Source organism: Neodiprion pinetum, chromosome 5, assembly GCF_021155775.2.
Source record: "Neodiprion pinetum isolate iyNeoPine1 chromosome 5, iyNeoPine1.2, whole genome shotgun sequence".
NCBI lineage: Eukaryota > Metazoa > Arthropoda > Insecta > Hymenoptera > Diprionidae > Neodiprion > Neodiprion pinetum.
In genome coordinates this window covers 11239656-11255660 of record NC_060236.1, presented here as the reverse complement: position 1 = coordinate 11255660, position 16005 = coordinate 11239656, and the positions used below count along the sequence as shown (strand labels likewise).

Here is a 16005-nt window from a genome sequence, read left to right as displayed (position 1 = left end):
GAAGGGAATATTTGTCTGTAAAGTGACAATCGATATTTGAAAAACTTCGTTTACTTCACAGATGTGGCGGAGATGGTAATATGAAGTGCGAACCACGAGTCTGCAGTCCAGAACCTATGCTGAGGCAAATGATCGCTGCTGCAACAGCCAAGAGGAGAAGATGAGCTCTGAAGTTTTAAAAACAGTGTTGTAAAAAAGTGAATTAAGATTATTCTAACCATTGCGCGGAACACAGACAATAATGTGCCCGACAAATACGAACTGGGTAGCCAAACGTAAACCTTTTTATATTATATATCTATATACATATATACCCACATATGCATATACATATATACGCGGGTAACAGTATACATATATCGAAGGGAAAAAATAGCTAATCGTAATAGGCAAATTTACGCTGACAAAATGTAAAGCAAAGTAAGAGAAGAAAAGATGCAAGAAAAAAATCAAGATAAACGCCACAATTATAATAAGTAACTATACTGAATCGTAATGTTGCTATCGTGCTGTACGAAATATTTCATCGATGTCGATCAGAGCTGCGAAACAAACGAGACTTACGACTGTGCCTTCGTCAGTGCCAAAAAAAAGGCGCTTTCGCTTAGCGACAACAACTTAGCCATATCACTTTCACCGACATCATCGAGATGAATCTAGGCGTATTATGATAATAAGAAGAGAGCGTAAAAATGAGATTATGAAAGGATGTAGTAATGAGAAAAAAGTGAAGATGGGTGAGGCAGAATAAAATGAGATAGTTAGAAATTATATAGCTGAGCCACGGTGGATAACAGCTACTCGAAAAAATCAATTAAGAGATTTTGGAAAATGAGCGCGCATGATTCGGGGTTTTGATGAACCTCTCGACCGAGGACATTCGCAATCGATGTTCAAATACACACCTCCAATTATCCGTAATTGCTATTATCAACCGTGGCTAAAAAGATTAAAATTAATAATAGTAAGGGGAACATTAAACTCTCATTCATTATATGATAAACGTACACACAACTTCAAAGCTCAAACAGCAGCTCGCTCGGAGGACCGAAAGTTCATTTGAGAATGCTTCTCCGGTGAGCTGACATCGTATAAAATACATTTATATGATTCTTATACAATATACTCTCAATAATAATTAATTAAAATTAATACAGCGTATATGAAATTCTTGTTTGTTCTCTAGCTTCAAAGTGCCGTAAAAATATAAAAATTTCTTTGTAATGTTCGTATTTTTATTAATTTTTCTGCAGTGTCAACCAAGTGAACGTCAATTTTTCTAACAATATTAAATTCAATTCACCTCGCGTGAAGGAATTTTTTTTATTTTATTTTTCAAATTACCTCATCATTGTAGTTGAATACAGAATAATTGGTCAATATGCGATTTCATCACACTTTGAAGCTCCATCGAACAAAGAAATGTAGGTGATATACTATAATATACAAACAAAGGCCCGTGTCATCGTACGAGACTTAACAAATCTGATGTCTGTATTTATATTAGAATTCGAAGATACAATCTGGCCTTCCTCAAAAATCTTGAAGTCTGTTATACTCTTTGTATTTGACTAATATAAATGAAATATTATATTATATCACAGAATTCCGCCTAGCTGTGCGGTCCGGCTACGATCCGGGTCGTTCGATCGAGAGAAGCTTGCCATTTTTACTACCGTATACATTTTTTATACATGATATTATATATTATAGTTTGATTGTGAAGAATGGCTTCTAACCCTTGAACGTTCGGACTAGCAATCCCTGTGTATATTTCGCATAGCTAGACAACTTTCCTGCGTTTTGGAAATGACTAGGCGTTACGAGGCGGGGGTGTAATTCCCGAATAGGCATACGATTGATTAATCAGCGTTCGCCTCTATGCGTAAAAATCGGAATGCCTTCGTAATACGTGTTCCATACTCATGATTTTTTCTTAATCATTTATGTACGAATAGAAGAAAGAAAAAAGGATTACCCCCGACATCGAGTCATTCTCATAGCGCCACCTTTAGAGATTAGTCAAACTAAGGAATTTATCTTTATATATCCATTTATGCGATAGTAATAATATTAATTAAAATGAATTGATATTAGATATTACGATTACAATTATAACAATAATATAATGGTACGTACAGTATACATGTAATTATATAAAGGCAAAACAAAAAAAAAAAAATGTTGAAAGAAGAAAAAAAAACAGAAGAACCTTCATAAAATATATACCATTTGAATTATACAGCAATATAAACCTTCGTGCAAATTAAATAATATGTATGAATACGCTATGAAATTTCGGCGACTGATTATCCCCAGTGCAACGGCGATTTGGAACGGACATTTTTATACTCAACGAAAACTAGCGTATAACGGTTCTAATTGAGTCCCTATCGGTTACTGCATGTTTATGTATGTGATAAGATTATTGCGGCATGGAGACGAAGACCGATTGAAAGAGCCTACGGTAGGTTTAGGGCGGCACGTGCTAGTATATAAAGTGTCCTTTTACATGAATAAATGATTTTATATGTCAAAAATATTAGCTGCAGTTCTTTCAGTGCTAACAAAAAAAATGTGCGCAAACATCCTTCCAAATTCCATCTCATTTCAACCAATACCCAATGCCGTTTCCATTTGCGAATCCATAAATTTTGTATCGTGAATTACTTCGTGTAGAACAATCACCGTTATTAAAGGGAATAATTATTTAAGCCATGAAAACACACTCGGACTATTTATAACGAGTGCTTCGAATTCACACTTATTATTAACGTGTAAGTATGTAATATACGGAAACGTGTATCTCTATAAACACCAAAAACCATTAGATCTGACTTCTGAAAGTCAATGAGGTGGCTTCCATATCAACCATATCAACTCAACATAAAAAGACTGAGGCAAAAAATGTCACGTTGAATATGGTAATAGCACATGGACATTTTTATAGATATACACAGATATATGAGCAGTTCAATGTAACTACTCCACACTTATCCTTCATGGTTAAAGAGGTTTAAAGTTGAACTTGGTGATATCAAAAAGTTCACTCAATGAATTCTTGAGGGGTTACATGGGATTGGAAATTTCAGAAAATCCAATTAAAAATTTTTTTTTTCTATCTCGTAGAAATTAAGATTCAAAATTTCATTTCGAATCCTTCTTCCAAGTACAAGTAGTACTCACTTATTAACAGAAAATATTTGATTTTTTGATTTCAGATTAAGCTAGCATAAGTTATGTAGTCCATCACCAAAATACTGGGTCTCTGAAAACCAGTTCTGATCGGCTGAATTTTCAACATTTTTGGATGAAATTTTTGTGAAATAGCGTTCAAATATTGTTTTTTCATATGCCGTAACTTTGAATCAAATATTCTTTTATTACATTTTAAAACATTAGAGAAAATATGCTTTCTAGAACGCTCGAAACCCATGTAACCCCTTAAGAATGGTGAAAATTGCGAATGCTATTCATAACTTGAAATTTGTTATTGATAACTTTTTGAAAGTTTAAATCTTAAAATCATCAGTCATGCCTATTTATTACAATGCAAAAAAATGCAGTTTCTGGAGAAAATCATTCATTGGCGTCATAGAAAATTGATTAATTTACATATACCTGTGTGTATATCTATCGTAGACGATATTTCTTTCGAGGAATTTTTTGATTCAACCTTTTCTAGCAATTAAATCATATTATTATATATTTACTAGAGTGGTTCAAAATCAAAAGTTTTATTTTCGCTTTTACTTGGCGGCCCCCGAAATGTTCATGTTTCATGGAAACAAAATCCTCCGAAAAATAAACTCTCTAGTTCCAATCCAATAGGTCACTTTTTTAATTTTTTTCCCCGTAATTTAATATGGGAAAAGCTCACTTTTTGTTAGCGGTGGAAATACTGGTAAAGTATTTTAACGGACAAGATAAAAATCGGTAGTTTTCAGATGACTTTAATTAGTGTTATAATGATGATCACTACGCTTTGTTATAGAGGTTTGGAAAACTTGAATAATCAGCTTCAAGGATTTATCCGTAAATTTAAAAAATATGAAGTGGTTTACGAATATTTTAACTTTTAACGAAAAGTAAAATTTTTCCATGTCAGACGAATGGGAGATAAAAATCGAAACAGCGACCTGTTGGACTTGAGCTGAAGAGCGCATCTTCCGGAAGGATCTTTTTTCTGTCAAGCACTAACATTTGAAGGGATAAGAGCAAAAATATTACATTACGCATCAAGTACGGGAATTGCCTGTTTCGCGCACGAGTTCCGTATACTATTTTTCCTAACAGGTGTGCAAAATTCGAGACAACAACGGATAAAGACGATAACAACAACAATAATATCAAAACGTGTAGTAATACCAAAAAGTGCAATATTCTGGTAGAAGACTGAAAAGAAGAGATATAAGAGTAGGCATAGGTATGGATCGAGCACAAGTACCCCCCTAAAGAAATGGCAATAGTAAATTCGTAGAATCCGTGCCATTTTATTATTTCTGCGTCAAATGAAAAAGTATTAAAGTGTTTTTGTTCGGAATTGCATATGTAATGAGGCTGCCACGCAGCACGAAATATTTTAGAAACGTTTCGAAATTCGCGGAAATGTTATATTGCGCTTGAAATATTGCTGAAACGTTTCTGAAATACTGGAAATGTTGTATTGTAATTAAAATGTTTCAGATACGTTTCAGAAATAATCCTGAAATTGTGTCAGGAATCTGCAATGTTGTGACATTTCTGAAATGTTTCTGAAATATTTCGTGTCGCGTGGGCTGTTGAACCCTTTTCCTCGTTTGAAATACGTGGACCTTGATATTTGGAGATATATACGTCAAAGTAGAAATCGACCAGGGCATTAAGCGTATTCACAGCGGAAACGGCAGCTAGGCTGCTATCGGGTAGCTTGAAATTTTTGCTCTTCTCCCTCTCTCAACCCTCGACATGCATTTTGCTTTATATATTTTATACCAATGATGTCAGAAAGGGAAAATCGCCGATTCTAGGTAATTTAATAATCGATTGCTTGATCAAATGCAGATTTACCATACTAGAATCAATGGTTATGCTAGTAATACTTAACTCATGTGTAGTCGAATTTTCTTTTCAACGGAGTCCATCTGTTGGCCAATTTGGAGAAACACATTTTTTCCAACATATGCTTGGAAAGTTTAAGTTTCGAAACTTGTGGAGCGTGTGTAAAATACCCTATTTCTGAACAATACGGTAAAATGACGCTGGCGCATGCGCATAGCTGAGATTCTCAATTTTACACACTATGGCTTTTTGGTGCACGCGCAGTTCCCGATAAACTTAGTTTCACGAAGTGACTATAGTACAAGATCCCGACTTAAATCGACCTTCCCTCATGGAGTTTTCTAATTACGTGATATGTACTATCTACACAAAAAATTCACATTGAAGTGGTGAGGGTGAGGTACGAGTGTTCCAGGAATTCAGAATATAATTCATATGAAGCTGTTGATGTTGATGAGTATAATCATTTTATGAGAGCTATTTTTCCTAATTTTATTTAAATATACAGTGGTAAAAATATACATCATACATGTTGTATTTGTGTTATGACAAATTTATATACATACATTATATACAAATAAAAGATTTTAATTGACTATACGTTTGGTTGATTTATACAATAATTACACAAATAGACATTTTGTGCGGAAATCGATGATTTTGTGTGACAGGAATTGAATTTTTTCTCTTACTCTGTATAATGAAACATGTGCGCAAATCGTGAAATACATGAAGCAGCTTCAACCTCAGGTTTTTCAAGAATTTTATGATGGTGATTGTTAACGATATATTTGGCAAGAACGAGTTTTCTCATGAAAACTAGACGGCTTAACCGAAAAGATCTTCAGTTTTTTGTGTAAGGCATGATCACTTGTTTTCGCGATATTTGATTTTGGATATCTCGAAAGACGACGAAGTTAGCAGCTGCCATTTCGAAACCAGAAATGTGATAGGTCCATCTTGGCGATAAAAACAGTGTCCCGTGCAAATTTCATCCAAACCGGTTCAGTGATTCAATGGGAATCCTGCTTACAAGGAATCCGTGCATCCACTTTTGAAGTACTTGGGAAGAAAAAAAACTACTCTACCTTCGATATCTGTCGAAAGAACTTGTACGAAATTTCTGACCTTCTCTTCTACTAAAATTCTCCTGCCATTTATAAGTTTTCCAACTTTCATGGCAACCCTTGCTATTATCACAATAGTAAATGATAATACTCTTAATTATTGAAACGGAGTTATTGGCTTATGAGTGTAAATGAAGAGTATTTTTCGAGGATCATCGGTACGTGCACCGAACAAGTAAACATAAACAACTACAGTTAGAATTTCTATTCTTCAATGAGGTGCCAAATATGACTAAAACCATCTTTCACAATCACGATTTCATAAAAACGCTAATTTTGTTCTTATATTTGTTACTAGTAGTTTTTTTCTTTTTACAGGTATCCGATAGAGAATTTATCGAATCAAGCGACGAAAGATCGAAAGCGGACAGACTTCTGGATTCATTGAGTTCTTCCGATGAACATTTTACTTTACTTTGTTTGGAAGGTAAGAATTTTTTAAAGTTGAAAAGCCTCGACGGTCCCTTCGATTTCTGTGCAACTGTTTCAGGTATTATCTCAGGTTCCACGTCAACATTATCGATATTACACGGTAGTTTCGGCTCGTATGACTCGCAGGAAGTTTTTTTCACCTCACCAACTCTTTCAACCATGGAACATTCGTTTCTTTCTGTATGTTGTAAAAATTTACACGGCTTTGATTTCTCAACTGCAGGTGTAGGTAAGGCAGTTGCTCTAAAATAATCAAAACATACAAATTCAGGTTACTGGGGTAGGCTTCGTACATTCAATAACCACATAACGAGCGAGTCAAACGCTTAATCCTAAGCGACATATTAAAAAATTACCATTTACCTTGTTTCACGACACCGAACATCTGGGGTTTTTATCGATTTGCTTAATTTTTCCCAAAAGTTGAAATTCTTGCTTTGTATGTTGAAATCTAATATGTGGTAATATCTCAATTGGACTGGTACCTCGCATCTCTTGTAAAAGCAGGGGATAATTTTACGCGCCCTTGTCTCTAAAATATAAATTTAAATAATTGAATTGGTAATTAGAAGAATGTTAATAGCTTGTTTATTACATAAATTAAGGGCAGAATCTTACCTATTGCTTGTGCTTGAGTGAAATTGACGAAAAATTCGGTTACTGAACTTCTCACAAAATTGGGAGATAATATTGCAATTAATCTGTTACATCGTTCAGATATCAATTTCATTATTGCAGAATGTTCGAATGGAAGTCCAACTATAAAGTCTCGATCTTTTCTGCAAAGCTGGAAAAAAATTCAACATCACATTTATTGTAACGATGTAGTTTTAATTAAACATGAAAGGAATATCAAATTGTCAACATTATACTGTACCTTGAGTTCATATGTATATTCCAGCTTTTCACACAATTCATCGACAAAATTGATGTCTTCTTCAGCGAATAAAAGAAATGCATCATACTGCTGTTTGCCTAAGCCTTGTGGAACTCGCCACAAATCATCTGAAATAAGCAACAAACACGTTAAGTAATAAAGACACTTTATAAAAAATCATATAACCTGGTTGCAGTTTATCTACTCGATTTGAAGTTAAGGTAATGTTACACAGAGTGACATAATACAATGGCAGAACGATACAGTAATGATATCCAGCTTGATATTAAAACTTACAACTATTCTTTAACAATTTTCCGAATTTTAACGAACACTGTGCAAGCCGTATCTAGACCAAATAGACAACTGTGTGAGAAATTATTGAAAGACTTACCGTATGTTATTATCTGTTCTTCAACATGGTTGTCAATAGCATTTGCCGATGTTAACGTTCTTTGGGAACATTGTTTATAGATCTGAGCATCTCTCTCTGTACATATAATTAAAAAAAATGAACCAAATTAAATTAATTTCTCGATGGTTTTGCCTCTACGTATTCAAAATATCGTATAATCTTCAGAGGCAGAATATTTTTTTTTGTAAGGAACTGTTTGATGTCCATGGTTCTAAGTATTTTCAAACACATTATGTGAAGTATTGTCCTTTACAATCAAATCTGTGTTCGTGAAGTTCTATTGATAACAAGTACGATCAAGTTTTAATACCTTCAATTACACCGTCCCACAAAAAAAAAAGTGGTCTGTACATTTGAACAGACCCACCTACCTTTATGTATTTTGACACGCTGAATCTGAGTCTGAGGTCCGTTTGGTCCGTACACCCTCAAAATTTTGAGAAAAGTGCATAAAACCGTGAAAAATGGAAACACTGCAGTTTTGGTGATCAAAAAAATGTCTACATATAAATCATACAAGTTTTTTATGTGATTCGATCCCCTGAGTATGAATCTGAAGTTTATTTTGCCTGTAGGCCCTTAAAAATACAATTAAATTGCAAAAAATCCCTAAAAATTGCATTTACAGTAATAAAAAAATGGATTAAACATGATTAAATTCATTTCTCACATATTGTCATGCACTAAATCCAAATGAAAAACCTGTTAATGTGAATCAATCAGAAATTTACCAAAAATTGTTCAAAAAAGCATAGAAAGATAAGGTAAGGAACGAGCTTTATCGATAACAAGGGAAGTGGAATGTCAACATGATGGCAGATTTTTGCTGGACGCTGAAGAGAGAAATAACGAAGGACAATAAAAAACGAAATAGAAACCCGTTGCGTATGTCATTTGAAGGCAAAAGCGTTCGACACAAACAAAGAACATCTTGAAATCGATAAAGCTCATTCCTTACCTTATCTTTCTATGCTTTTTTGAACGATTTTTGGTAAATTTCTGACTGATTCACATTGACCAATTTTTTATTTGGATTTAGTACATCACAATATGTGAGAAATAAATTTAATCACGTTTAATCAATTTTTTTATTACTGTAAATACAATTTATAGCAATTTTTAGGGATTTTTTGCAATTGATTCATATTTTTAAGGGCCTAGAGGCAAAATAAACTTCAGATTTATACTCAACGGATCGAATCACATGTAAAACTTATAATGATTTGTATTTAAAATTTGTTTTTCATCACCAAAACTGTAGTGTTTCCATTTCTTTTTTACATTTTTTTGCACTTTTCTGAAAATTTTGAGGGTGTACGGACCAAACGGACCTCAGATTCGGATTCAGCGCGTCAAAATACATATAGGTAAGTGGGTCTGTTCAAATGTACAGACCACTTTTTTTTTTGTGGGCCGGTGTTATTTATATTCGCATCATGTCTTTATTCATACGTTTTGTATTGTTATTAGAAATTGGATACTGGACTACTTAGACTGGTTCGATAATCTTTCAGAGTTCTCCAAATTGAAAATGTATGTTTTGCAAGCAATTTTAGGGTCTCGGTTTTTTTAGACTGGATACTGAGTTATATTTTCAGAACTTTTGGAAAAATAAGAGAATAATACGCGGTATCTGGTTTCTTCATTTCAATAATACATGACGTCTGATTATATGAGTTAGATAAATGATGTTTAGTACAATCGGAGCGTACAGAAATTTGACCGATTTCTGTTCAAGTCTGACGTAGAACTGGCAATTTCTTAATGGTTACAGTGGACAATTCTTTTTTCGACGTATTTTTTTGAATATAATAAACGTCACAAATTTTAAACATGTGTGGTAATCTGTAGAAATTCAAGGGGTTAAAATTCATTGTTTACACTGATTCCCAAAAGAATAAATATTCACAGTCTGGGATAAGCATTCGGTTTCAAGTAAAATTTATTTTCAAGGAGTAAAGAATAACAGCTGTCGTCTGGCTTTGTATTTTGATCAGGTAGAAGATAATCCGCAAAATAATGTCAAACTGGCAGAAAACAAATAATGTAAATACCTTGGTACATACATTGTAAAACAGTTGAGCAACTGTTTGTGAAGTTTGTAACAACTCTATTTGGTGAAGGTGGACCACAAAGTTTTAGGAGAAAGCAGTCAGCGCATTAAAATTAGCATACCATACAGATATTATTGAAATGCAACAATTCATTATTCTTATAATTACCACCTATAACTTGAGCTGAAGTTGAGGCGATGCCAAAAAGAGTGCGTAATGCGTTATTATTGATTGCTAATGATGGTCGAATATAGAGCCGAAACTTTACAGATTTGTTTTTCAACAAATTAGTAAAAATTCAACTTACGAAACACATCCAATCAAAAAGGTATAGGGCATTTCGAATGAGAATACCCAAGCAATTTTCTTTGTGTTAAACACAACTTTTTTGGGGTATTTTTATTCGGTATTACATGTGAGTTGCATTGTTTGCATCATTTTCACATTAACGGTATGTAAGCTTTGATAACAGTCAAAGTAAGTGGCATTTAACACGGTCAGTTAAGAATGACATTCGCTTGATTAATATGAAAAAACACACTCCTTTCATAAAATCTTGATTTATTTTTATTGGAAGTTTATTGTCAACTCCCTCAAGGGATAGAAAGAATAATTCTAAAACGACAGTGTGGAATCAAGACCCGTTTAGGCTGAAGTAAGTAAATATGAAACTAGTCAATTATCGTTGTCTTTCTTTGATAGTTTCATGATGTGCCAATTTCAATACATATGACGTTTTTTCCTAAAACTCAGTCCGTCACAAATCATTGCTCAACTATTTTACAAAATTGATTTTCCCAGGTATTTACATTCATCATTTTTCGGTCAGTTTTACATTGTATAGTAGATTACCTTTCATCTGATCAAAACACGAAAGGTAGGCTTCAGATATTATCTTTCTGTCGTTTGAAATTAGTTTTACATGAAAAATTATTTTAGATTTTGAGAAATGAATCTTTCAAGTATCAATGACAAATAAACTTGATTATGCGACCTTACTAGACATATGATCACTACCTAGCTTTGACTTATGATGCTGTAAGTTACTATTTTGCTGGAGATTAGAAATCATTGCATTAACATAAGTTTGTAATTAGTAATGTTGAAATAATGACAATTTCCGAAAAATTGCTATTTGGCAACTTGAGGATTGGTCGGTAGGAGTCATGATTACAAAATAACTATGCTTTACGTTGTGCTTTATGGTTAACAGCTTAGTGATGTTCTGACAATTCTAGAGTTTTGGAATAACAAATTTTTCTAACACTTTGATATGCCAATGTTGTAAACTTCAACCTGGTGAGTGAATTACAACTTTGGCAACTTTTAATGTCAATTTTAACTTTGAATTCAGATTCTATGTAGCTCACTTATCAAGGGTGGTAACAATTTTAGTCAAATGAAATTCCCTGACTTTCCCTGTAAAAAATTCAGAATTTCCTGATCTTTTACTACAAAACTTGGATAATGTTGGGCAGCTTTTACGACAAAAAGCTCCAGAAATTGTACACTTTCAAAACATAAATTTAGATTCAAAAATACGTAGTATCGCTTCGTTTCATACAAATAATTAAAAATTGAAGAATATCATTCCTGAAAGTTGACTTAATTAACTGAATTTACGAAGCATAGTTGAAGTTTAAAAAGAATTTATAAAAAAAGTAAATCTTTTATTTTGGTTCATCATAATTCCCTGACTATTCCTGGTTTCCACAGTCTGTCGTCACCCTGTTATCGCTGGTGTTGAAGTATGCACACATTTCACACATAGACCTTATCTACATTGATATACAGTTCATACATTTCTATAACCCTATACAAACTTCACATATAAAAAAACTTCACGGAGCGATTGAACTATGGAATGCTGCACTTTAACATGGTGGCCGCTTTTTTCGGAAAAAAATTCCAGACTTTTTCCTGACTTTTCCTAACCAATTGTTCAATTTTCCCTGGCTAAGGTTCTTATTGTTTTCATTGGTGCTATAAGTCCCCAATTCTTAATTTCATTTCAATGTAAATCCATTAGGAAATTCAACCATTTCAGGAAACATTACATGAAAACACAGCTGAATATAGATATGAGGATGGTCCATATCTAGGGCTCCGCTGAATCCTCATCATTCGCCCCCCAGATCAGCTCCAAATAATTGAACAAGAATGCTCCGTTTTTTTTCGTATTCTTCTCTCAACTCTAACCCTTCCCACCAAAACAGTGGATTTCCCAATTTAAAATATACGTATTCCAGCCGCACTCTCAGCATAAATTTTATTGTACGAGTCATTTTTTTTTTTAAATCTCTAACCGGGATATTTTAGTGGGCATTGATGCTATCTGATAAAAAATTTGTATTACCATTCCAGGCAATTTGGAAGAATTGTACAGCCTCTAAATCGGACTTTGTTTTTCATTTAGTGGGTGTGCAATTCGTCTGGATTACCTGTACGATGATGTGAATTTTTTTTCAGTAGTACTACTATGCCTACGAAAATCTCGCAGTTGCAGATTGGTTTAACCGTTTGTACTCTTACAATAAAATACATACTGAGAATATTGCCGCAATTCGTATATTTTAAATGAATAAATCCATCCGTTTGGCGGAAGAGGTTAGAGAGAAAAAAATCTGAAAAAATTGGGAAATTCTTTTTGAATTATTTGACATCGATTGGGGAGGGAGGGGGGGGGGGGGGGGGGGTTAAAAATTTGTCAGCAGTCTTAATACGGATTACCCTAGTGTACATACGTTTATTGTACACGTATTATATACACTACGTGGTATTGTTCGAAATGCCCAAAGGTTTTACTTCTGTTGCATAGAGTTGTGAAACATGTTTTTGTTTTCAATAATGAATGAGAATTTTTTAATGTCCTTTCCAACTGTTCATTAGATGTTTGGTGATCTCTGTTTTTCCGTGACCAAGTTTGAAATTCTTTGACATTTCCATGATTCACTGACCAATTTTTTATTCCCCTGACAATTCCCAGTTTTCCTGGTTTCCCCTGACAGTGCTCACCCTGTTTAATAGCTGTATCCAGAATAGATGAGTAATGCAGACGAAAAGATTGAAGTTAACCATAAAGCATACAAAATATACATAAATTAACGTTTTGAATTGCTACTTCAAACCAGGCATATCTGGTGTAAATAAAAATCTAGATCATAACAGAGCCATGAGACCTTATCAATTTTGGATCCATAGATTTCAGTGATAACTGATTAATTCACACAGCCTCTGATTAGTAGAAGGAAACATTGCAGGCAGTGTAAGCTTTTATGTCAGAAGTGAATTTGGAGCTAACAAGATTAGTCTCAAGAATGGCAGTCACATAACAAGACCATCAGAACCAATGTTACGAATATGTAGAACATTCGAAATTACCAATGATTCTTTGTGATTCCAATGACCACTCTTCGTATTAACCACTCAGCAAACTGTGATTACAGCTTGCTGACAAATTCTAGACCCACTGGGCCATCACACTAACAACATAAAGACTGAATCTCCTGCAAACAACTGTAGAAATACAAAATTGGAAAAATATCGGAGAAGCAAATAGTCCGCCTAACATGAATCATCCACTTGAATCAAGGCGGACATGCATAAAAACCAGAAATTGACTGTACCAACCCATTAGAGCGGCTGTATCGTCGATGACGTCCCATCTCTCCAATTTTTCCAACAATGCTTGAAATGTAGCAAACATAAGACCTTGACTTTTCTTCTGTATTATGCTCAAAATATATCCACATGGATCTGACTTGGATGACAGATTGGGTAGGTCCACGCTATCGAAAACCGCCAGTTCCGCCAATCCTCTCCAATCTCTAATAAAGAATGACAGACAGTTAGCAATAGCTTTTCTACGCAAGTGTAATAATAAATTTGAAACTTTCGTTATTAATTAGTCAGGCAGAAGTAAAATAAAGCGGTGGGTTTTCTGAAAAAAAAAAAAATATTGAGTGAGGTAAGAAAAAAAAAGGCCAAGTTAGTTTATGTTGAGCCAGATTATGTTGTAGAAGGATCTTGGATACATAGGTCTTGTATTAAAAACAAATATATGATGCCAACGTTTCGACTCTCGGATTGGAGTCATTCTCAGGACAATCTTTAATACATCTATCAAAAAACAAATACGTACAAATATCTTGCTCGTGATGGCAAGAATGTATGATAGAACAACTAACCGTGGCAAAATTTCAATATAGGCTTATCCATAATACGAAGGGTGGCCTCGTATTAAAACACAGATACAGAGAAATGGGATGAACATGCCCATCACGTGCTGAAAACCGGAATTAGAACGGAGCTTAATGATATATATAATGAAAATATGGATGTCGAGTAAGGGAAACTAACCTTGTATTGCGTAATCAATTAATAGACAAACTGAAAAAATGTCAGTCCATAAAACAGTGCCTTGTTATATCAGTTGTCTCTTCTTCCTTATTTCCCATCACTCCATTGAAGTTATTGTTGATAAAAACGGCGAACCAATTTCTGTCCAAAGGTTGTTACGAAAAGCGAATTGGATACGAGTAAATAGAAATACATTACTTGTAGAGAGTGAACATAGATAATAAGGAAGAAAATAAATAGAGACATAGAAAAAGTGTAAGACAAGGTAGACCAGTAAATTTTGACTGGTTCGCCGTTTTTATCAACAATATCTTCAATGGAGCAATGGAGAAATAAGGAAGAAGAGACAACTAATATAATGAGACACTGTTTTATAGACTGACATTTTTTCACTTTGTCTATTAATTGATTATGCGATATAAAATTACTTTTCCTTACTCGATGTCCATATTTTCATTATATATATCATTAAGTTCCGTTCTAATTCTGGTTTTTAGCACGTGATGGGTATTTCCATCCTGTTTCTCTGTTTCTGTTTTATTGTAAGGCCACCCTTCGTATCATGGATAAGCCTAAATTGAAATTTTGCCAAGGTTAGTTGTTCTATCATACATTCTTGCCGTCATCAGCAAGATATTTGTACATATTTGTTTTTTAATAGATGTATTAAAGATTGTCCTGAGGATGACTCCAATCTGAGAGTCGAAACGTTGACATTATATATTTGTTGTTAATACAAGACCTATATATCCAAGATCCTTCTGCAACATTCAAACCACGAGGTCAAGATTATTTCTACATGAGCTAGATTATATGAATAACCTTACCACAAAGTTGAAAATTTTATGCGTTGCAATTCATTACCTTAGCAATCCGTTGTCTGCTGGCAAGCATTTTGTAGGATTAAGTAACGACGAAATTGATTCTTTGGTCGTATCCGAGAGAGCAACAATTGGCACCGTTGAAAAGTCCGTCATAGCAGGATAAGTTAACCTCGAAATCTCGTGATTTCCGTCTTCTGAGCTTCTGATCGTACACTGACACTGACTGATAATTAGGCCAAACAGTCGCGTATTTTCATCTCACGGAGGTTAACCACAGAGCTTTACCATAGACCTGGAGGGAGTTTCTTCTTTCTCTTCCGTGTGACTATAACCCCGAAGAGAATATGCCAGGATACTCCTTATTTACTCCTGAGTTGTCACAAGAGTTTTAATAAATGTGTTTCTTTCGCAGTAATTGCTTAACATAAAAGAATGATCCTCCAAGGCGTAGTCCAAAGAGTATAAATGCGCGTGTGTTAATCAACAGGTGAGTTTCCTCCCACCTTACGATTTGACCCAGCAGGTGGTTTGCGGCTGGGGAGAGAAGCGATTGCACAGACAATGAAAATACTGAAACGAACACAGGCATGTATATAAGTGAGATATTCGAGTAGGCGTGCATTAGTGTAGTTGTAGACAAAGATTGTTTTCAACAATGGAGTCTGTCATGACAAGGATCGCTTGGAATGAACATTTTCAAAACAGTTTTTGTAAATTGGTACGAGTGTTACGTCTCAGCCGATAACTAGGGCGGCGCCTTACCTTACCGTCGAGCAGTTACCATAAGAGAGTGTTATGCACTCTTACCATAGTTCTTAGTCCAATACCGACATACACCGTTACCATCGTAACGTGCAATTCTGTTATATCGATACTT

General features: G+C 34.3%; 2 protein-coding genes across 3 annotated transcripts in view; one reads left to right on the top strand and one right to left on the bottom strand.

The window, feature by feature from the left end:
- The window catches only part of LOC124218450 (mucin-17), a 38486-nt gene extending 35944 nt beyond the window's left edge, over positions 1-2542 (top strand). The window contains exon 7 of the mRNA XM_046624923.2: positions 62-2542. Coding sequence (XP_046480879.1) covers positions 62-164 — 103 coding nt within the window. The 3' untranslated portion in view covers positions 165-2542. The remainder of the gene's footprint in view (positions 1-61) is intronic.
- A 2976-nt stretch (positions 2543-5518) lies between these two features.
- On the bottom strand, positions 5519-15758 carry LOC124219297 (myeloid differentiation primary response protein MyD88-like). 2 transcript variants are annotated; one of them, XM_046626655.1, is made up of 8 exons: positions 15169-15279; positions 15047-15065; positions 13576-13772; positions 7871-7966; positions 7477-7604; positions 7218-7386; positions 6963-7131; positions 5519-6842 (listed from the first exon to the last, which is right to left on the bottom strand). In XM_046626655.1, exons 3-8 carry the CDS (start codon positions 13649-13651, stop codon positions 6419-6421), a joined length of 1062 nt encoding a protein of 353 aa, XP_046482611.1. In that variant the 5' UTR covers positions 13652-13772; positions 15047-15065; positions 15169-15279; the 3' UTR covers positions 5519-6418. The 2 variants fall into 2 exon arrangements, with proteins under 2 accessions (XP_046482611.1, XP_046482610.1); XM_046626654.2 differs by lacking the exon at positions 15047-15065 and having other exon boundaries at positions 15169-15758.
- Between the last annotated feature and the right edge of the window lie 247 nt (positions 15759-16005).

Excerpts from the sequence above, each read along its gene's own strand:
- LOC124219297 (XM_046626654.2), bottom strand. The coding sequence starts at position 15,281 with ATGACGGACTTTTCAACGGTGCCAATTGTTGCTCTCTCGGATACGACC. Across the intron at positions 7,605-7,870 it reads AGAACAGATAATAACATACG|ATGATTTGTGGCGAGTTCCA; the intron begins GTAAGTCTTTCA and ends TGCTTATTTCAG. Across the intron at positions 7,132-7,217 it reads CACTCAAGCACAAGCAATAG|AGACAAGGGCGCGTAAAATT; the intron begins GTAAGATTCTGC and ends TTTATATTTTAG.